This window comes from Myxine glutinosa, chromosome 1, assembly GCF_964187855.1.
Source record: "Myxine glutinosa chromosome 1, kmMyxGlut1.1, whole genome shotgun sequence".
Classification (NCBI taxonomy): domain Eukaryota; kingdom Metazoa; phylum Chordata; class Myxini; order Myxiniformes; family Myxinidae; genus Myxine; species Myxine glutinosa.
This window is the reverse complement of record NC_136261.1, coordinates 204,998,277-205,022,947: the sequence shown is the minus strand read 5'-3', so window position 1 is coordinate 205,022,947 and position 24,671 is coordinate 204,998,277. Positions and strand designations below refer to the sequence as shown.

Here is a 24,671-nt window from a genome sequence, read left to right as displayed (position 1 = left end):
GAAGGACAATTGGTGAAAAAGATATTCAAGGAACAAGAAAAGCGATGTCAGTCTACGACACTGTACATAAGCATGAAACAAATCCTCCTTCTGGTCACAGAAAGGACAAGTTTCCGGCAGTGAGCTGTTAATACGGTGGACAAAAATATTGGAGGGAAGCGCCCAGTGTGCTAACCTCCATTGTATGTCCGCTAACACACCATGTATTGGTAAGGTGTACATGTGAGGCCAAAGGGGGGTAGAGGGAGACCCCAACCCTAACCGCTCTGACCACAAAGCTACTCGTGTTCTCCCAGAGAGGGGTACATTCTTATTTTGTCGAGAGAGATCACGGATTCCAATCTTAGTTACAAGATGAAAAGGGGGGGTATGTTCAATCTCCGGCTGAAGAGAAGACGAAAGGAGCACTTTGATTTCAGGGAAACCTAACCGAAAGTCCTCAATGTTACCAACACCTTCCCAGCCGATGTTTAGCTGTCTAAATTTCCTAATGACTATACGTACAACTTGGTCTACAAGTCGGACAGACCGAGATCCAACTGAGGTTGCCACCAAACCAGCAGGTTTCCACTTAACTCCAGATGAATCTCTCAGATCACATACTTTGTTAATCCCTCCTTGTATAAATTTTTTAATCAGGGCATGGCTATGAGGGATACCAGGAAAAAAGTTATTGAAGAAAAGGGGTTCTTGAAGGAACATTCGACAATTATAGCCCTCAAGGAAGCGGTGGACGTCAAACCTTTTCCAAGTGTCCAATAAACTCTGATAAAATCTCGGAAGAGAGGCAAAATTTATATGCTCGAGGTCTATCAAAAGAAGCTGCCGATCATATCTCAGTCTACCAGCCTGTTGTAACAGAAAAAATGCAAAGGGCCGCCAGGGCAGCTGTTCAGCGAACAGTAGTCTCTGCAGAGACTGCAGCCGAAAGGCCACAACCCGACCAGAGATATCAACAATGCCCTGGCCACCTTCCTTCCGGGGGTAGTACAATATCTCAGGCCTCAGCCAATGGTAGCCACTCCAAAAGAAGTTTACTAGCATTCGCTGAGTAGCCATAATTAGTTGGTTTGATGGCTGTAAAGCAATAATTCTGTGCCATAATTTTGTTGCAACCAGATTGTTTATGACAAGGGTACGGCCTCGATAGGAGATGGACCTCAGCAGTCCTTCCCATGCTTTCAATCTGTGCATAATTTGCTCCAACACTCCTTCCCAATTTTTCATTTCTGTTTCACGATTACCGATATGCACTCCAAGATATTTAACCCCGTCCGTTCTCCAGACCAGGTTGTGTGGGAGTGAGGGTGGTGATACACAAGAGAGATTGCCTTTGCCACACCATAATGCTGTACTTTTATTCCAATTGATCCCACCGGAAGAGGCTGCAGAGAAATCTCGCATACAACGTTGTAAAGCAGAGACATCATTGGAGCTTCTAATCAAAACACAGACATCATCAGCATAAGCCGTCTGCACAAATTCTGCTCCTTCTATACTTCTCATTCCCTGAGGTATTTGCTGTCTAATAGACCGAAGGAGTGGTTCAAGGGCGACTATATATAAAAGCCCAGAGAGGGGGCAACCTTGGCGAATACCCCGTTGGAAAGGAAAGGGAGAGCATAACCTATTGTTGATCTTCATCATACATTGAGTATTAGTATACAGGAGTTTCACATAAGAGGTGAAAGTTTCACCAAACCCCATTCCTTTCAGGACAGAAAAAAGGTACTTGTGGTCAACACGATCGAAGGCCTTAGTTTGATCAAGAAACAGCAACCCAAAATCGTCACGCAGGAACTTATTGCATGAAATAATATCTCTTACCAAAAAAATATTATCATAAATAGATTTTCCAGGCACACAGTAGGTCTGGTCCCGGTGTATAACTGAACTGATCACAGTCTTCATACGATTAGCAAGTACTTTAGAGAAAATCTTGTAATCAACACACAATAAGGAGACAGGTCGCCAGTTATCAACCAGTTGAAGATTCCCAGCTTTTGGTAGCAAACAAACGACTGCTCGTCTACAAGACATTGGAAGTTCTCCGACACGTATGCTTTCATCGAGTACATCGAGTACATCGAGTAGGTCAGGTCCCACAAGGGCCCAGAAGGTCTTGTAGAATTCTGTGGGCAGGCCATCTATTCCAGAAGCTTTCCCATCTTTCAGGCTCCGCACAGCTGCTTCAAGTTCATCAGCCGAAATTGGGGAATCGAGCATGCATCGCTCATCCTCCTCGACACTCGGAAGCCCAGCAGTTAACTCTCGTATCACCTCATTGTCCACGTTCTGAGGAGAATACAAGTTAGAATAGAACCCTTTCAGAGTACACCTGATCGCCTGCTGAGAGGTCACCAGTGACCCATTGGGAGTGAGTAAAGTATGAATTTGTTGTGACCTTTTGAGGGAAGACTCTAACTTAAAGAACTCTTTGTTTGGCATGTCCAGAGTTAAATAGCTCATTCGCATTCGGACCAAGGCACCCATCGCCCGTTGCCGTACCGCTTCCTCCAGCACTGCTTTCTTTGCCCATATTAGTTGGTCACGTGCACCTCTCCCAACCTCGTCAACATTCTGTTCTAACGATATAATTTCAGATTTTAACTGATCGATTGATATTGATTGGATTTTGGTGGTGTATGCACTATATTGTTGACAGAAATTCTTAATTTGGGATTTTGCAATGTCCCACCATAGCCGGAGACTATCATACTCAGGTCTGGAGGAGCGAATTTTCTCCCACACGACGTGAAAGGCCTCATTAAATTCCTTGTCATGTAAGAGACGAGTATTCAAAGACCAGTAAGCACTACCACCGGGTGGAAAGGGTAACTTAAAGGACATTGAGATTAAACTGTGGTCTGTGAATCCAGTTGGTAAAATTTTGGAGACAGACACCACATTCAACATTGGTTTGTTCACATAGAATCTGTCCAGCCTTGCCATTGACATAATACCATCATTGCATCTACACCATGTATAACAGCGTGAGAGTGGGTGTTGTGATCTCCACACATCCTTAAACCGAAAGATGTTGATGGTGTCCTCTAGAGCTTTCGTAGAGGCAACATGAGGCTCATGACCATTCCTATCAATTGACGGACAAATTGTGCAATTAAAATCTCCCGCGATACAGATAAAGGCTGTTGGGTCCAGAGTTTTTACAAAATCCCGCAGAGTGGAAAATAAAATTTTCCTCTCCATTGGGTCACATGGTGCATAAACATTCACTACGATAATCTTTTGGGTATTATAAAGAAAATCTACGGAGATCAAATGCCCTTTATAGATTTCTTTAAATGAAACCTGTTGAGCACAAATCTTGTGACTTAGGCAAATGGCAACACCGGCCCGAGGTGTAGGGAACCCACTTAGCCACCATTGCCCTTTAAAAAGTTTCCCCCAATCGGCTACTTGAGCACTAGTAGCGTGGGTCTCTTGTAAGAGAATAATGTCAGCCTTTTCTTTTCCAACCGCTTGAATGGTTTGCACCCTCCGTAAGGGGGCACGACCCCCATTTATATTTAAGGATACAACATTTAGTTCCATGGTTGATTCTTCTAGGGGGTGAAGTCCTCTTCCTCAATTAATTCCTTGTTTGCCTTCGTGATGGATTTCCTCAGCCGCTGAAATTCAGGTTCGGAGATTTCCACATGCTCACTCCTTTGCAGCAAAGGTTTTGCGGCTGCAAGGAAAGCCTGGATATTAGGAAAATGATCCTTAATTCGTACATGCCTTTGTCTGAAAGTTTCCTTCAAAAATCTGACAATATTTTCTTTTGAGATCTCCAAAGGCTGCTCTTCCTCCTGAGGGGGGGGGGAGCCCTGTCAACCATTGCCACTGGTTCCTCATGGCCGATCAGTGTCTCTGTAGTTAGAATTCCCTCCGTGACGCTAGTAACGAGTTCCTCCTGAACCTGTACAGAAACACCTGTTCCATCCCCATCTACCTTAGGTTCTTCATCCTCTTCATCCTCATGCATCATTGCAATGGGGGGGGAGGAGTCGTTATTAGTAGTAATGGGTATTTTGCATTCCCCATTAGAATTGATATGGTCATCAGTAGGCTGTTCGGTTTCACAGGTTGATTTACAACCTTCAGGAAAAAGTTCCCCTTCATCCTGAGCAGGTGGTATCATGTCAGCCATAGTTTCACCACCTTGCTGATCTTCATGTGAAGGACTGTCTGAATCGTTTAAACTGCTTCCTGTCTGCACCACCAACACTTTAACACCTTTGTCCTCATTCCTCGCACTTACAAGTGACCGTTTCAAATTTTTCCGAGACGTCGCATCTACAATCTGCTGCTCCTCACAAAACATTCCCTCTACAGGTAGAGGCTTCTCCCCTACATTTGCTGACTCATCGGTTGCACGATGGCCAGCTGTACTGGATGACTCATCGCTTACACGAAGCACATCCGTATGGGTCTCATCAGCACCACTCTTAGCCGTACCTTGATGGTCCGACGTAGATTCCCGCACTGAAGGCGAAACATCTATAGAATCCTCCGTAATGGTCACGGGTGGGGCTGGTCCGGCTGCTGAGGCATACGTTTTCTCCCCATCAGGACAATACTGCCGAGTGTGTCCATGTACACCACACCCGTAACAAATCAACCTCTCCGTTGCCGCAAAAATCCTGTGCTCACGTTTTGACGACTTAAAAACGAGAGAGACATTCAATTGCGTCAAACCATCCTTCAAAACAACATAACAAAACCGTCTAAACGTTTCGATATGCTTAAGCTTCCCGTCTGTGGTGCGAATGGAGGCTTGGATAATTCTCGACACCACAGTACCGTACTGACCGAGCTTCTGAAGAATTTCCTCATTAGACAGCGTCGGTAGAACGTTTGATAGTATTACCTTCGAGGCCGGAGTGTTCCATGGCGAAACCGGAACAAACTGGTCATTGCCCAAGGTGAGGCCGTTCTGCACGACGATGCGTGCGAAACGGACACGTGAAACGAAAACAACCACCTTGTGGTGCATTCGGGACGCTGCCCGTATGTTCTCACAACCGATCAATTCTCCGATTGCGAGGAGCGTCTCCTCCAGCGAGACATCTTCCGGTGGGACAAAACACATGCCGTGTTCATCCGTTAACCCCTCATCGGCGTCACGACCGGCATTACTTCGACTATTCTTGCTAGCCATTTGAAGTAACTAAACGAAAAAAACCCAATAAATGGTACAAAGGTTTATAAAGCCGAAATAAATGAAAAAAAACAACAACAACAATAACTGGGAAATAAATAAATAAATCCCGTTAACCACCTAAAGCGGATAACTTTAACCGCGCTGTCTCTCCCTCTCTCGCTCAGTAGACAAGACGATAGAAAGGGACACCGACACTCGGACAGCAGAAAGGACCAAAAGGTAGGAAGAAAGGAAAAAAGCAACACGAGACACAGCACGTACCGCCAGTGACTGAGCAACAGACCTGGCAATCGCACGTGCATGCTAAGCGAGCGGCAGCTGTGCAAAGTGGGAAGAGAGAGAGAGAGAGAGAGAGAGAGAGAGAGAGAGAGAGAGAGAGAGAGAGAGAGAGAGAGAGAGATAGAGATAGATATAGATATTGAGAGAGAGATTGAGACTGAGAATGAGACTGAGAATGATTTTTTTTTGTTTTTGTATACAAGATCGAGGCTCGTGAAAGAGCTAACATTAATCACACAAAAAGACAAACCGACACACAAAACACAAAAAACAAGGGGAGCGGTAGACAAGATGGGGAGAGAGGGGGAAGGACACAAAAGAGAGGGGGAAGGACACAAACACAACATTTGAGAGCAGGGACCTTGGGGGGAGGTGGGAGCGGATTAAAACATATGAACACTGCAAGGACTCTGGGGTGAATTACCGGGGGTAGAAAAGATCAAGGTTTTCGATGGGGGAAGATAAGAGATGGTGGTGAACAGCTGTTTTAAAGACCTGGAGGGAGGAGTGGGATTGAAGGGAGTGGGGGAGTTTGTTCCAGAGACGGGAGAAAAGGGGAATGAAAGAGTGAAGGTGAGCAGAGAGCCTAGACTTTGGCAGTTTAACCAGAAGAGGGTTGCAGGCAGATCTTGTGCGACCTGAAGGAATATTGGGGGGACAGAGCACAGAGAGAGCTGGGGGAGCAAGGCCGGAGAGGAGTCGGTAGAAGACAGAAAGACCACCAACCTGCCTGCGGTGAGTGAGTGAAAGGCCCTCGGCGTTGACTACATCGCAGGAGATTCCAATGATTCTGAAAGCTTTGGCCTCAACAGCGTGAAGCCGAGCAAGGTGTGAGGCAGGAGCACCAGCCCAGAGGGGGGAACAGTATTCCATTGAGCTGCGGATGAAAGCCTTGTATGTGGTGAGGAGCTCAGGTGTGCCAAGGAAGGACTTCGCACGACGGAGGATGCCCAGTCGGCGACTGGCTTTGGAGGCCAGTTTGGAAATGTGGTTTTCCCAAGAAAGATCATGGCAGATAGTGAGACCCAAAAGCTTGAGCGACAGAACTTCTTGGAGAGGATTGTTGAGAAAGTAGATGGGAGGGTTGTCCAGTCGGTCCTTTCGGAGAGACATTGTAAGAGTGTGAGATTTGTCAGCATTGAAAGACGTGTTCCACTTGTTTGACCAGTCTGTGATTTTGTCCAGGTCTGCAGAGAGTGAGGAGGCTGCAGACTGCCGATCTGAGGGATGAGGAATGGAGCGACAGAGAGTAGAGTCGTCAGCAAAGAGATAGAGAGGATTTTCAAGAGAGTCAGAGAGATCATTGATGAAGACCAGAAAAAGCACAGGGCCCAGAACACTACCTTGGGGAACTCCAGCCTGAACAGGAAGAGGAGATGAGAGAAACCCATTCAGGGCCACACGTTGACTACGACCAGAGAGGAAGTCCGCCAGCCATGCGTGGAGATTTCCATGGATACCAAAGGAGGAGAGTTTGGAGAGCAGAGCAGGGTGCCAGACCGTATCGAAGGCACGTGAAATGTCAAGGGAGACAGCTCTAATTTCCTGTTTGTAGTTGAGGACCTCCATCCATTGTTGAGAAAGCAGAAGCAGCATGTCCAGAGTAGAGTGACCAGGTCTGAAACCAAATTGATGATCAGAGATCAAGCCATTGGAGAAGAGGAAAGATTTAATATCTGAAGCAATGATGGATTCCATGACTTTGCTGATAATTGGGAGAAGGCTGATTGGTCTGTAGTTGCTGGGATCTGTTTTTGCACCTTTTTTGTGCAAAGCGGTGATGTTGGCTGATTTCCAAGCAGAAAGGATGGAGAAAGGATGGAGGATGGAGTGCTCAAAATCTATCTATAGATTGATAGATAGATTTTGAGAGATTGATTGATTTTGAGAGATTGATTGATTGATTTTGAGAGATTGATTGATTGATTTTGAGAGATTGATTGATTGATTTTGAGAGATTGATTGATTGATTTTGAGAGATTGATTGATTGATTTTGAGAGATTGATTGATTGATTTTGAGAGATAGATTGATTGATAGAGAGATAGATTGATAGATATTGAGAGATAGATAGATTGATAGATATTGAGAGATAGATTGATTGATAGATATTGAGAGATTGATTGATAGATATTGAGAGATTGATTGATAGATATTGAGAGATAGATTGATAGATATTGAGAGATAGATTGATTGATTGATAGATATTGAGAGATAGATTGATAGATATTGAGAGATAGATTGATAGATATTGAGATAGATTGAGAGATAGATTGATAGATATTGAGAGATAGATTGATAGATATTGAGAGATAGATTGATAGATATTGAGAGATAGATTGATAGATATTGAGAGATAGATTGATAGATATTGAGAGATAGATTGATAGATATTGAGAGATAGATTGATAGATATTGAGAGATAGATTGATAGATATTGAGAGATAGATTGATTGATTGATTGATAGATATTGAGAGATAGATTGATAGATATTGAGAGATAGATTGATAGATATTGAGAGATAGATTGATAGATATTGAGAGATAGATTGATAGATATTGAGAGATAGATTGATAGATATTGAGAGATAGATTGATAGATATTGAGAGATAGATTGATAGATATTGAGAGATAGATTGATAGATATTGAGAGATAGATTGATAGATATTGAGAGATAGATTGATAGATATTGAGAGATAGATTGATAGATATTGAGAGATAGATTGATAGATATTGAGAGATAGATTGATAGATATTGAGAGATAGATTGATAGATATTGAGAGATAGATTGATAGATATTGAGAGATAGATAGATTGATAGATATTGAGAGATAGATTGATAGATATTGAGAGATGGATTGATCGATATTGAGAGATGGATTGATAGATATTGAGAGATAGATATTGAGAGATAGATTGAGAGATAGATATTGAGAGATAGATTGAGAGATTGAGAGATAGATTGAGAGATAGATTTATAGAGATTGAGAGATAGATTGATAGATATTGAGAGATAGATTGATAGATATTGAGAGATAGATTGATAGATATTGAGAGATAGATTGATAGATATTGAGAGATAGATTGATAGATATTGAGAGATAGATTGATTGATAGATATTGAGAGATTGATTGAGAGATAGATTGATAGATATTGAGAGATATATTGCTCGATATTGAGAGATAGATTGATAGATATTGATAGATAGATTGATAGATATTGAGAGATATATTGCTAGATATTGAGAGATAGATTGATAGATATTGAGAGATAGATTGATAGATATTGAGAGATAGATTGATAGATATTGAGAGATAGATTGATAGATATTGAGAGATAGATTGATTGATAGATATTGAGAGATAGATTGATTGATAGATATTATAGATATTGAGAGATAGATTGATAGATATTGAGAGATAGATTGATTGATTGATTGATTGATAGATATTGAGAGATAGATTGATAGATATTGAGAGATAGATTGATAGATATTGAGAGATAGATTGATAGATATTGAGATATATTGATAGATATTGAGAGATAGATTGATAGATATTGACGGATAGATTGATAGATATTGAGAGATAGATTGATAGATATTGAGAGATAGATTGATAGATATTGAGAGATAGATTGATAGATATTGAGGGATAGATTGATAGATATTGAGAGATAGATTGATTGAAAGATATTGAGAGATTGATTGATAGATATTGAGAGATAGATTGATAGATATTGAGAGATAGATTGATAGATATTGAGAGATAGATTGATTGATTGATTGATTGATAGATATTGAGAGATAGATTGATAGATATTGAGATAGATTGATAGATATTGAAAGATAGATTCATAGATATTGAGAGATAGATTGATAGATATTGAGAGATAGATTGATAGATGTTGAGAGATAGATTGATTGATAGATATTGAGAGATTGATTGAGAGATAGATTGATAGATATTGAGAGATATATTGCTAGATATTGAGATAGATTGATAGATATTGAGAGATAGATTGATAGATATTGAGAGATATATTGCTAGATATTGAGAGATAGATTGATAGATATTGAGAGATAGATTGATAGATATTGAGAGATAGATTGATAGATATTGAGAGATAGATTGAGAGATAGATTGATTGAAAGATATTGAGAGATTGATTGATAGATATTGAGAGATAGATTGATAGATATTGAGAGATAGATTGATAGATATTGAGAGATAGATTGATAGATATTGAGATATATTGATAGATATTGAGAGATAGATTGATAGATATTGACGGATAGATTGATAGATATTGAGAGATAGATTGAAAGATATTGAGAGATATTGAGAGATAGATTGATAGATATTGAGAGATAGATTGATAGATATTGATAGATATTGAGAGATAGATTGATTGAAAGATATTGAGAGATTGATTGATAGATATTGAGAGATAGATTGATAGATATTGAGAGATAGATTGATAGATATTGAGAGATAGATTGATTGATAGATATTGAGAGATTGATTGAGAGATAGATTGATAGATATTGAGAGATAGATTGATAGATATTGAGATAGATTGATAGATATTGAAAGATAGATTCATAGATATTGAGAGATAGATTGATAGATATTGAGAGATAGATTGATTGATAGATATTGAGAGATTGATTGAGAGATAGATTGATAGATATTGAGAGATATATTGCTCGATATTGAGAGATAGATTGATAGATATTGATAGATAGATTGATAGATATTGAGAGATATATTGCTAGATATTGAGATAGATTGATAGATATTGAGAGATAGATTGATAGATATTGAGAGATATATTGCTAGATATTGAGAGATAGATTGATAGATATTGAGAGATAGATTGATAGATATTGAGAGATAGATTGATAGATATTGAGAGATAGATTGAGAGATAGATTGATTGAAAGATATTGAGAGATTGATTGATAGATATTGAGAGATAGATTGATAGATATTGAGAGATAGATTGATAGATATTGAGATAGATTGATAGATATTGAAAGATAGATTCATAGATATTGAGAGATAGATTGATAGATATTGAGAGATAGATTGATAGATATTGAGAGATATATTGCTCGATATTGAGAGATAGATTGATAGATATTGAGAGATAGATTGATAGATATTGAGAGATAGATTGAGAGATAGATTGATTGAAAGATATTGAGAGATTGATTGATAGATATTGAGAGATAGATTGATAGATATTGAGAGATAGATTGATAGATATTGAGATAGATTGATAGATATTGAAAGATAGATTCATAGATATTGAGAGATATATTGCTAGATATTGAGAGATAGATTGATAGATATTGATAGATAGATTGATAGATATTGAGAGATATATTGCTAGATATTGAGATAGATTGATAGATATTGAGAGATAGATTGATAGATATTGAGAGATATATTGCTAGATATTGAGAGATAGATTGATAGATATTGAGAGATAGATTGATAGATATTGAGAGATAGATTGATAGATATTGAGAGATAGATTGAGAGATAGATTGATTGAAAGATATTGAGAGATTGATTGATAGATATTGAGAGATAGATTGATAGATATTGAGAGATAGATTGATAGATATTGAGATAGATTGATAGATATTGAAAGATAGATTCATAGATATTGAGAGATAGATTGATAGATATTGAGAGATAGATTGATAGATATTGAGAGATAGATTGATAGATATTGAGAGATAGATTGATTGATAGATATTGAGAGATTGATTGAGAGATAGATTGATAGATATTGAGAGATATATTGCTCGATATTGAGAGATAGATTGATAGATATTGATAGATAGATTGATAGATATTGAGAGATATATTGCTAGATATTGAGATAGATTGATAGATATTGAGAGATAGATTGATAGATATTGAGAGATATATTGCTAGATATTGAGAGATAGATTGATAGATATTGAGAGATAGATTGATAGATATTGAGAGATAGATTGATAGATATTGAGAGATAGATTGATAGATATTGAGAGATAGATTGATTGAAAGATATTGAGAGATTGATTGATAGATATTGAGAGATAGATTGATAGATATTGAGAGATAGATTGATAGATATTGAGAGATAGATTGATTGATTGATTGATTGATAGATATTGAGAGATAGATTGATAGATATTGAGAGATAGATTGATAGATATTGAGATAGATTGATAGATATTGAAAGATAGATTCATAGATATTGAGAGATAGATTGATAGATATTGAGAGATAGATTGATAGATATTGAGAGATAGATTGATAGATATTGAGAGATAGATTGATAGATATTGAGAGATAGATAGATTGATTGATTGATTGATTGATAGATATTGAGAGATAGATTGATAGATATTGAGATAGATTGATAGATATTGAGAGATAGATTGATAGATATTGAGAGATGGATTGATAGATATTGAGAGATAGATTGATAAGATTGATTGATTTTGAGAGATTGATTGATTGATTTTGAGAGATTGATTGATTGATTTTGAGAGATTGATTGATTGATTTTGAGAGATTGATTGATTGATTTTGAGAGATTGATTGATTGATTTTGAGAGATAGATTGATTGATAGAGAGATAGATTGATAGAAGCACACAATAGATATTGAGAGATAGATTGATAGATATTGAGAGATAGATTGATAGATATTGAGAGATAGATTGATAGATATTGAGAGATAGATTGATAGATATTGAGAGATAGATTGATAGATATTGACAGATAGATTGATAGATATTGACAGATAGATTGATAGATATTGACAGATAGATTGATAGATATTGAGAGATAGATTGATAGATATTGAGAGATAGATTGATAGATATTGAGAGATAGATTGATAGATATTGAGAGATAGATTGATAGATATTGAGAGATAGATTGATAGATATTGAGAGATAGATTGATAGATATTGAGAGATAGATTGATAGATATTGAGAGATAGATTGATAGATATTGAGATATATTGAGAGATAGATTGATAGATATTGAGAGATAGATTGATAGATATTGAGAGATAGATTGATTGATAGATATTGAGAGATTGATTGAGAGATAGATTGATAGATATTGAGAGATATATTGCTAGATATTGAGAGATAGATTGATAGATATTGAGAGATAGATTGATAGATATTGAGAGATATATTGCTAGATATTGAGAGATAGATTGATATATATTGAGAGATAGATTGATAGATATTGAGAGATAGATTGATAGATATTGAGAGATAGATTGATAGATATTGAGAGATAGATTGATAAATATTGAGAGATAGATTGATTGATAGATATTGAGAGATAGATTGATTGATAGATATTGAGAGATTGATTGATAGATATTGAGAGATAGATTGATAGATATTGAGAGATAGATTGATAGATATTGAGAGATAGATTGATAGATATTGAGAGATAGATAGATTGATTGATTGATTGATAGATATTGAGAGATAGATTGATAGATATTGAGATAGATTGATAGATATTGAGAGATAGATTGATAGATATTGACAGATAGATTGATAGATATTGAGAGATAGATTGATAGATATTGAGAGATAGATTGATAGATATTGAGAGATAGATTGATAGATATTGAGAGATAGATTGATAGATATTGAGATAGATTGATAGATATTGAGAGATAGATTGATAGATATTGAGAGATAGATTGATAGATATTGAGATATATTGAGAGATAGATTGATAGATATTGAGAGATAGATTGATAGATATTGAGAGATAGATTGATTGATAGATATTGAGAGATTGATTGAGAGATAGATTGATAGATATTGAGAGATATATTGCTAGATATTGAGAGATAGATTGATAGATATTGAGAGATAGATTGATAGATATTGAGAGATATATTGCTAGATATTGAGAGATAGATTGATAGATATTGAGAGATAGATTGATAGATATTGAGAGATAGATTGATAGATATTGAGAGATAGATTGATAGATATTGAGAGACATATTGATTGATAGATATTGAGAGATAGATTGATTGATAGATATTGAGAGATTGATTGATAGATATTGAGAGATAGATTGATAGATATTGAGAGATAGATTGATAGATATTGAGAGATAGATTGATAGATATTGAGAGATAGATTGATTGATTGATTGATAGATATTGAGAGATAGATTGATAGATATTGAGAGATAGATTGATAGATATTGAGAGATAGATTGATAGATATTGAGAGATAGATTGATAGATATTGAGAGATAGATTGATAGATATTGAGAGATAGATTGATAGATATTGAGAGATAGATTGATAGATATTGAGAAATAGATTGATAGATATTGAGAGATAGATTGATTGATAGATATTGAGAGATAGATTGATAGATATTGAGAGATAGATTGATAGATATTGAGATAGATTGATAGATATTGAGAGATAGATTGATAGATATTGAGAGATAGATTGATAGATATTGAGAGATAGATTGATAGATATTGAGAGATAGATTGATAGATATTGAGAGATAGATTGATAGATATTGAGAGATAGATTGATAGATATTGAGAGATAGATTGATAGATATTGAGAGATAGATTGATAGATATTGAGAGATAGATTGATAGATATTGAGAGATAGATTGATAGATATTGAGAGATAGATTGATAGATATTGAGAGATAGATTGATAGATATTGAGAGATAGATTGATAGTTATTGAGAGATAGATTGATCGATATTGAGAGATAGATTGATAGATATTGAGAGATAGATTGATAGATATTGAGAGATAGATTGATAGATATTGAGAGATGGATTGATCGATATTGAGAGATGGATTGATCGATATTGAGAGATGGATTGATCGATATTGAGAGATGGATTGATATATATTGAGAGATAGATATTGAGAGATAGATTGAGAGATAGATATTGAGAGATAGATTGAGAGATTGATAGATATTGAGAGATATATTGAGAGATAGATTTGTAGAGATTGAGAGATAGATTGATAGATATTGAGAGATAGATTGATAGATATTGAGAGATAGATTGATAGATATTGAGACATAGATTGATAGGTATTGAGAGATAGATTGATAGATATTGAGAGATAGATTGATAGATATTGAGAGATGGATTGATCGATATTGAGAGATGGATTGATAGATATTTGAGAGATAGATATTGAGAGATAGATTGATAGATATTGAGAGATATTGAGAGATAGATTGATAGATATTGAGAGATGGATTGATCGATATTGAGAGATGGATTGATAGATATTGAGAGATAGATATTAACAGATAGATTGAGAGATAGATATTGAGAGATAGATTGAGAGATTGATAGATATTGAGAGATAGATTTATCGAGATTGAGAGATAGATTGATAGATATTGAGAGATAGATTGATAGATATTGAGAGATAGATTGATAGATATTGAGAGATAGATTGATAGATATTGAGAGATAGATTGATAGGTATTTAGAGATAGATTGATAGATATTGAGAGATAGATTGATAGATATTGAGAGATAGATTGATAGATATTGAGAGATAGATTGATAGATATTGAGAGATTGATTGATAGATATTGAGAGATAGATTGATAGATATTGAGAGATAGATTGATAGATAGATTGATAGATATTGAGAGATAGATTGATAGATATTGAGAGATAGATTGATAGATATTGAGAGATAGATTGATAGATATTGAGAGATAGATTGATAGATATTGAGAGATAGATTGATTAGATATTGAGAGATAGATTGATAGATATTAAGAGATAGATTGATAGATATTGAGAGATAGATAGATAGATTGATATATATTGAGAGATAGATAGATAGATATTGAGAGATAGATAGATAGATATTGAGAGATAGATAGATATTGAGAGATAGATAGATAGATAGATATTGAGAGATAGATAGATAGATATTGAGAGATAGATAGATAGATAGATATTGAGAGATAGATAGATAGATAGATATTGAGAGATAGATATTGAGAGATAGATAGATAGATATTGAGAGATAGATAGATATTGAGAGATAGATAGATAGATAGATATTGAGAGATAGATAGATAGATAGATAGATAGATAGATATTGAGAGAGATATAGGTAGATAGATATTGAGAGATAGATAGATAGATGTTGAGAGATAGATAGATAGATAAATATTGAGAGATAGATAGATAGATATTGAGAGATTTTTTTTGATTTTTTTTGTATACTGAATCGAGGCTCGTGAAAGAGCTAACATTTATTTCACGCACAAATCAACCAGACAAACAAAATATATAAAAAGAGGGAGCGGAAGACAATATGGGGAGAGAAGGGGAAGCACACAAACACAACATTTGAGAACAGGGAGATGTGTGGGAGGGAGAGGGCTTGGGGGGAGGAGGCGTGGGAAGGGGTGGGGGGTGGGAGAAGTATAAAACACAAGGACACCAAGGATTTCCAGGATAGAAGTTGGTATTTCTGGTTGTTGTGGTTTTCATCCACTGTAAACATTTTTGATTCCATGTACTATTATTGTTGTCGTTTAAGGGAGATAGAGATTACTATTTGCAAAAGGTAAAAAAGTTAATGTTTTGAATGAAACCGGAACCGGACGACAACGAAGAGGAAGAAGAGGAAGAGAAGGCGGAGCGAGTGAGTCGGACAAGAAGGCTAGCTGCTTCGAGGTCAGGAGCGAACGATTGGCGAACGAGAGTCACGAGTGAACTTTGGGTTTCCCAGGAAAGGGATTCCTGCGACAGAGTTGTTATCGCTGTGACAGATCAACCTGCGTGTCAGGTTTTGCGGTCGATTCCGAGGAGAATCATCGTAGTGCCGTTACGCCTTGAGACGGGCCGTCGGCCATTTTGACTCGCGCGCTTTGCGCTTCGCTCAAGGTTTTTCACCGCTTCAACCATTTTCACCGCATTCAGACGTTAATCTGGTGTGTGTGTGTGTGTGTGTGTGTGTGTGTGTGTGTAACGTGGCTTTTGGAGTAGGAAATCTGCGGTTTGCCGATTGAGAGCCGTCAAACGTCCATACCTAAAGGTGCGATTTCCCCGTCGCTTCTCGAGGACACCTTCGCCCATCTTTGGCAGTGTAACTGTCAACCCAACGGGATTGTGGTCTCGATACGACATCGTACGGACGATCACTGGAGTGGATCGACTTTGGCTTGATGCCGGAATACAACTTTGGCTTGATGCCGGAATACGACTTTGGCTTGATGCAGGAATAGAGACATTGGGAATGTTCTTCTTTTCGCTCACTTGGAGCACAGTGAGTTTTATTGTACGAACCTGATGGTACTATCATAGGAAATATATATTGGTTGTACAAGTGATTATTCTTGTTTTTGTGTTGTTATTCTTGTGTGACCTTAATACAATATTTGTTTGTTGGTAACAATTGGTGTGGTTTCACCATTGATCTTTGACACAGCATAACACATCTTTCTGCTGTGACTCCTCTCGGGGCTTGGAGGTACACCGTGACCAGGGGGTTTGGGGAGGAGCACGTAACAGTATATAGGGAACAAGACAAAACACACTAGAATGTGCTTGTGGTCTCAATATTTATCTCCACCACCAAAGGTGGATGGATGTTATGTTTTTTTCACCCCTGTCTGTTTGTCTCTCCGTTTATTTGTGAACAAAATATCTCAAAACGTTTATGGATTCGGACGACATTTGGCAGAGATGTAGCATATGTGACAAGGACGAAATTATTAGATTTTGGTGAAGATCCGGATCCGGCTACTACAATTTTTAAAGTGATTTTTCACCATTGGGAGATCGGGCCAAAAACCATACATGGCAGGATATCTCAAAAGGTTACAGACGGATTTGGACTGAACTTGGTGGACCGGTTGGGTGTCTGACAACGACGATTCAATTAGATTTTGGTGAAGATCTGAATATGGATTCGGATATGAGAATTATTTAATTCTTTAAGTGATTCTTCACCATTGAAACCAACATGTAACAGGATATCTCATAAATATATTGGTGGATTTGGACGAAACTAGTCGGACAGGTTGTGTGTGTGACAAGGAAGAATCGTTTCAATTTTGGTGAAGATCCGGATCCAGATCCAGCTAGTAGAAGTTTTAAGTGATTCTTCACCATTGAGTGATGTGGCCAACCAGGCGGAGACTCTCTAATGAGTGCCGCTCTAGGTTTACAGTGTTTTATGCTTACCTAGACCCTATGGTATAATGGTAAAGAATTAACAGTGTCTGCTCTGAGTCTGGGGGCTTGAGGGTTCAATTTTGATCATGGCCAAGTCATAAAAAAGACTCTAAAATTATATAGGCTGTTTCCTTGCTTGATGCTCTGCCTTGCAGCTGCACTGGGTTTGGGTCCAGAAAATGGCAGCCACACTGGGGTTTGGGTACAGAAACATGGCAGCTGTGCTGGGGTTTTGGCTCAGCAACACGATGGCCATGTTGAGGTTTGAGCCCGGGAACGCGATGGCCACGCTGGGGTTTGTACCGGGCGATGTGACGGCTGCACTGCGGTGTGGCCTCGGTGACGTGATGGCTGCACTGTGTTTTGGGCCTAGTGATGCGATGGCCACACTGCGGTTGGGCCCTGGGGACCCGACACTCTCACTGCGGTTTGGGCCTGTTTGGGCCCGGAAACGAGATGGCCACCTGCCATTTGGGCCTGGCGACACGGCGTCCTTGGAGTTTTGTTCCAGCACCCTGACATGGTCGCCTGTGTGTTTGGGTTTGGTGTACCCTGACATGTTTGTGTGGTAGAGCGTAGATTTTGGTTGGCACTTCTGCAGGATTTTGGGATCAGTACTCTCACGTGGTCGTGCAGACCTTTGGGTTCACCACCACCACATAGTTGGAGGGGTTTTGGGTTGGCTCCTCTGCATGGTCGCGCTTGTGTTTGGGTTCGGCACCCCCGCATGGTCATGCAGTAGTTTGGGGTCGGCGCCCCCACATAGTCGCACAGGAGTTTGGGGTTGGCACCACACATAGTTGTGCAGGGGTTTGAGGTTGGTTGGTTCCCCTCCATGGGCGCGCTGGAATTTGTGGCCAGCATGCCCGCATAGTCACACTGTGATTTAGGCTTGGCACCCCCTCGTGGTCAATGGTCATGCCGGGGTTTGAAAGCACCACCTCACATAGGCACAGCCTCTCTGGATTTACTCTTTCTAAACAGGGTGCACCCTTTGTGTATAAATAATGCACTTTTTGCGAAAAGTTTGCATCAACACTGACATTTTTGAAAAGTTGAAAATGTGTGTACTGTCAAACATTCTCTTTAAGTCAAAATGGGATATACCCTGCAAATGTAAGCAGGGCATTAGAAAGTATGAGGCAGAAAGGAAGGAAGTTGATAGCAAGGGCATTAATAATGGTTTGGGCTTCCTGTGCCATTCCCAATGCTGCAGGCCCATATCAATGGCACAAAGAGAGGGATGTTAAAGTATTTCGGAAAAAGTGGTTTGGTGGAAAAGAGCAAACTCAGGAGATTCCTGTAAGTTGTAGTGTGTGGCCCTTTGGGAGGTAGATTAAGATTTTGTGATGGCATGATCAGTAAGACACTGGGACATGAGAGAGAGAGAGAGAGAGAGAGAGAGAAAGAGAAAGAGAAAGAGAAAGAGAAGAGAGAAGAGAGAGAGACTGAGACTGTGACTGACTTTTGTATCTTTTTATTATAAAAGTATAAAACCATTCCACAAAGCAGTGTTAAACCAAGCAACGAGTTCAAAGAAACATTGTATAAGGATCATAAACACACCAATAAAGAACAAAGGATATTCAAAAGAAATCAGCAAGTATAAAAATTTTACCAACCAAAGGTGAGGACACAAACAGAAACCACAAACAATTTTAAAGGAAATGCTCACACAGGGGCTATGAACACATCAAGAGCAAATTAAGCGTTTGATTAAATAAAGTGAAAAATTGAGAAAGGGAAAGAGAGGGGGGGAGAGAGAGAAGGGGAGAGAGAGAGGGGGAGAGAGGGAGGGGGAGAGAGAGAGAGGGAGAGAGAGAGAGACTTTTTTTTTCTTTCTTTTTTTTTTTTTTCTTTTTTTTTTATTGGTGATCCCAATGCGATCCAAATGGACAGACCAGGAGACAAACCTCACACAACCAGTAGCCGGGAGCGACAGAGCATCCGTGTCCTTCTCAACCGTGTTCCTTTCTGAATGCACCATGTAACACGTCACCATGTTCACTGCTGGAGGAATGTTTGTGAACGCTTACATCATAACACTTTTCAGATATGTTTTCCTTGATGAACTTGGGGACTTGTGAGCCACTCCAGAGGTGTTGGAAAAAGGTCCGATCGTAATGGGGCAGGTGCTCCATCTTGGAGGTGCGCCATCTTGCAGGCACGCAATGTTGCAGGTTATTCATCTTGCAGGTCATCCATCTTGCAGGTGCCCCGTCTTGTAGGTTCTTCATCTTACAGATGCTCCATTTGTATGAAGCTTTGGAGTTGCAAGCTTTCTGGGGCTACAGCGGTGATCAGTTCACTCATTTACCCCCGGGTCGAGCTGTAACCCCCCCCCCCCCCCCCCACAAATTTGGAGAGAGAGAGGGGGGAGAGAGAGAGAGGGGAGAGAGAGAGGGGGGGAGAGAGAGAGAGAGGGGGGAGAGAGAGAGAGGGGGGGAGAGAGAGAGGGGGAGAGAGAGAGAGAGGGGGGAGAGAGAGAGAGGGGGGGGAGAGAGAGAGGGGGAGAGAGAGAGAGGGGGGAGAGAGAGAGAGGGGGAGAGAGAGAGAGGGGGAGAGAGAGAGAGAGGGGGAGAGAGAGAGAGGGGGAGAGAGAGAGAGGGGGGAGAGAGAGAGGGAGGGGAGGGAGACAGACAGACAGGACATGGGACATCTTGTTTGGGGGCATTGTGGCTCAACTGCAAAGCAAATGACTGATGTTATTAGAAAATTATCGTGCGCACGCACGCGGTAAGAACACTAATACGCTCCTGAATCAAAAGTACTTTGATTCATTCATTTTTCAACAGTATCATGGTTAATGGAGGAACCTGTATACAATTATTATATGCAGCACAAGGTGAAGGATGTAAGAAATCAGTACTTGTTGTACTTGTACTTTATACAGAAATCAATAGTACATGGGATCTCAGCATCATGAGCTCTGTGCTGAGCTGGGATTATGCCAAATTACTAATTTTCCACATGTTTGTCCTTTTTCCCAGGAGAAACCTCACCAAGCTCTCTCTCATCTTCAGCCACATGCTTGCTGAGCTGAAGGCTTTGTTCCCTGGGGGAACTTTCTCTGGTGCTGACTACCGTATCACCAAGGGCAGATGCTGCTGAATTTTGGAAACGCTCCTTTGGAAGATCGGTTAGTAAATTCCAGTCGTATTTCTTGTTTTTTTTTGTTTTTTTTACACTGCCTGCCATGGTGCGAGTTGTCAGCATATGTAGCTTTCATGGTAATCGTTTTCTGAGGAGGGAAATTTTGCTTTTCTTTGCTCCACCTTGTCCAGAGCGATAGTCCAATGGAGAGCTTTCCGACAGTGCCTTGGGGAAGTCCATCCCATTGGCTCGGGACTTGAAGCAATGGCTCTGAAATCCACCATTGACCTGACATGCAATGACTGCATCTCTGCTTTTGAGTTTGATATATTCACGCGTCTCTTTCAGGTTGGAGGGGATGATTGGGGGAGGTGGGGGTGTTTTTAGGGAGAGAGAGAGGGAGAAAGATGGAGAGAGATAGAGTTTGTCATTTACTTTGTTTCATTCTTCCTTTTCAATCTCCCTTAGCCCTGGGGTTCTCTACTCAGGAACTGGAATGTACTTGCTGTAACCCACCCAGGGTACATGGCATTTCTCACCTATGATGAAGTCAAGGCTAGATTGCACAAATACATCGGCAGCCAGGAAGGTACGTTTCCTCAACATCTCATTTTACTCTGTGCTTTTACCTAACACCTTCCCGTCCTATATCTTTTTATCATCATCGTCGTGTATCCCATGATCCCAGCGACGATGCTGTTCTTTCCATAGGCAAATAGACCCAGTGCTGCTCATCTTCCCTCCAGGGAAGTTAGGGCAGTATTTATTACCCTCGCCAGAGAAGAGGGTATTGCATTTGAGTCAGTTTGTTTGTTTCTGTCTGTCTGTTTGTCTGTCCGCACAGAATAAATATGATTTTCTCTGCAACCGTTGGTCCAATTGACAGGAATTTTTCACCATATGTGCAACTCCACCTGTATAATTTTTTAATGATAATTGTGACATCAGAGGTCACGTGGTTCGGCTGCCTTCTTGGAAAAAACCGAAAAACTTTGCACCTCTATATCTCCGAAAGCGCTGAATAGAAAAAATTGAGACATGGCTAATTGTAAAGAACTCTCCATGTGGAATAACATCTGTGAATGATGATGTCATAGGTGCCTCCATTATGACGTCATAAGTACAAAACTTCATCGATCACGATGAAATTTATTGAGCGTCATGTAGGCATAAAGTGGTGGGAGGAAAAAAAATTATGATGTCATCGGTTACGTGGTTCGGCCGCCATATTTGTTTTAACACAAAAGCCTTAAAAACCACTGCAAACACATCTTGGCAAGGGTCTGCAATCTCTGATTGCTCTTTCTTGTTGTTTTTGTTTTGACCAGGGTGCATGTGATAACGAGCCGACTTCAAAAAAGGATGCCGAGGGGTTGTTAACTCGGTGATACCTCACCCAGCCTGTGAAGCACCAGTCCAACAGCTTGTAATTTGGTCGGGAATCAAACCCAGTCTAGACAGCTCAGAGGAAAGACGGCTAGAGAACTTCCCCCTATCCCCCCCAACCTCCTTCCCCACTCCCCCCACTGCATACTTACCCACATCTCGCTTTTTCATCTCTGTTCCTCACACACAACACACTTACAAATGCAACTCTGACAACTTTTCAACAAAAAAGCCTCAAAGCCCCCCCCCCCCACCCTCCTCCTCACCCCACCTCCCCCTCCTTCCTCAAAGCTCTGTCCCATCTTTGCTCACCCTCTCCCCCACTCCTTCTCAACTCCAAGACCTCACCCTTCCCCTCCCATCCCTAAGGCATCAATCCCCCTCCCCACATTCCGGCCTTCAGACCCAGGCCCACCCTAAATGAAAGTCCCAAAGCCTCAAGCTGCCCCATCTTTACTCTCACCCTCCTTCCGCTCATAAAAGCAAACGGGCATTCGCACATCGAAACAGCGGAATATGTAATGCTTTCTGCTCCCCTATCATGGTATCACCGACTTCACAGAAACCCATCCCAGTTGCCTGTTCAATTCACAATTTTAAGAGAAACTAGAACGGGCACTCGGTAGAGCGCATACCTTCGCCGCAGCTACTGTTCTGTACTTGGCATGGGAGTGTAGGGAACAGAACAGTGAACAGTTTGGTGGCTGATTTCATGCAAATCGGATAAGAATTGACCGAGTTATGACAAAAAACGCACCATTTTGCAAGGTCGTGACCCCCTGACCTTTGACCCCCAACCGCTAACAAGGGTAATGTCTTCACTGGGTCATGTCGTATATCACAAGATCGGGCATTGAATTCTGAACATTTTGGCAATTAGTTGCATGCCAATTGGATAAAGATTGACCGCGCTATGGTAAAAATACGATTTTGACCTTTTCGTGACCTTGACCTTGACCTTTGACCCGATTGCTCCCAAAATCTAATCAAATGTGTCCCGTATAATAACCAATCATCCCACCAAATTTCATGCAATTCGGTTGAATACTTTTTGAGTTATGCGAATAACATACACACACACACACACACACAGACATACAAATAAATACACAGCGATCAAAACATAACCTTCCGCTTTTGCGAAGGTAAATATTCAGAAATATTAGCAAGCGTAATCTCCGCAGTAAAGGCGCTGCTTGAGAGAAATGGTTCTAAAGGGTAAATGCTAAGAGTTTTAAAGGGTTCCTAAATAGGTGGCCGTAGTATAGAAATTGTGGGTGGAGTCAGGCGAACTGTCCAACAAATGAGTGCAACTCGCACACACGGATGGACACACGCACAGCTCCTTTTATAGTATAGATTTCTAAAATTGTGTTTACTTGATGCTGGTATTTGCCAGGCTGTTCTAGTTGTTTGTTTGAAGATAGTTTATTATTTAGCATTCTTTTGGTACACTTTTGTTGTATTATAAACGTTTTTGCAATCAGCATCCCCTTTTTTTACCTGGGCAACGCTGACGTTAAAGCACTCTTTGCATGTGTAAATCTTATTTTGGCAAACAAGACGATAATTGGTCCGTTAGCAAAGCGACGAGTAGGCTCCGCTAGTTTACTTGTGGTTTTGAAATTTATTGAGGAAGGATGTTGTTTATTTTATTGATTTCACTGTTATAACTGGGCACAAGGATCAAAATGTTATTAGCTCTGCAGTAAAAAAAAAATTATTATTTTATTTTTTGGAGTCGGGCTGCTAATGGAGTGCACACTTTGAATGACTGTCATCATTTCGATTGTTGCTATCTGTGGCAGCTTTACCATATGCAATGCACACTTGGGTGGTCAGAATTTTACATGCACATTCCACTGCAGTTGGCATTGTTTTTGGTGCTGGCACACATTACAGAGCTGAAAACAAGCACTCTTCGAACTATACTCGGGAGCACCCACATTGCAAGTTTTCTCTCTGTAACTCTCTCTCTCTCTCTCTGTATCTCTCTCTCTCTCTCTCTCTCGCTCTCTCTCTCTCTCTCTCTCTCTCTCTCTCTCTCCACCTCTCCACCTCTCCACCTCTCCACCTCTCCACCTCTCCACCTCTTCCCCCCTCATGCCCCTCACCCTCTCTCCCCCCCTCTCTCTCCCCCCTCCTCCCCCCCTCTCTCTCCCCCCTCTCTCTCCCCCTCTCCCCCCCCCCCCCCTCTCTCTCCCCCTCTCCCTCCCCCCTCTCTCCCCCCTCTCTCTCCCCCTGTCATTGGTGAGTTGGGCGTTGGGTGTGGCATCATGGCGGCTGTGAGTTCTCTGTCGTGTTGGTTATTTTTCCCATCCTCCATTTCGCTCCCTTGTCCCTTATTTATGCTTGTAAAGTTTCCCCTGTGTGTCATTTCATTGTTGAGACGAGAGAGAGGGGGGAGAGCGCACACAGTAAGGTGGTGTTCGGTTGCCTCTTTTCGAACCTCCGGGTTTGAGGCCTGTGCCTCCATTTTGGCCATGTT

The 24,671-nt window shown here is 39.8% G+C and overlaps 1 protein-coding gene across 1 annotated transcript in view; it reads left to right on the top strand.

The window, feature by feature from the left end:
- LOC137433123 (E3 ubiquitin-protein ligase CBL-B-B) overlaps positions 1-24,671 on the top strand; it is a gene marked incomplete in the record, with an annotated part of 121,810 nt that overhangs the window by 14,636 nt on the left and 82,503 nt on the right. The window contains 4 exon segments of the mRNA XM_078782740.1: positions 20,695-20,800; positions 20,802-20,847; positions 20,997-21,145; positions 21,266-21,377. Of these exon segments, the coding sequence (XP_078638866.1) occupies positions 20,695-20,800; positions 20,802-20,847; positions 20,997-21,145; positions 21,266-21,377 (413 nt within the window).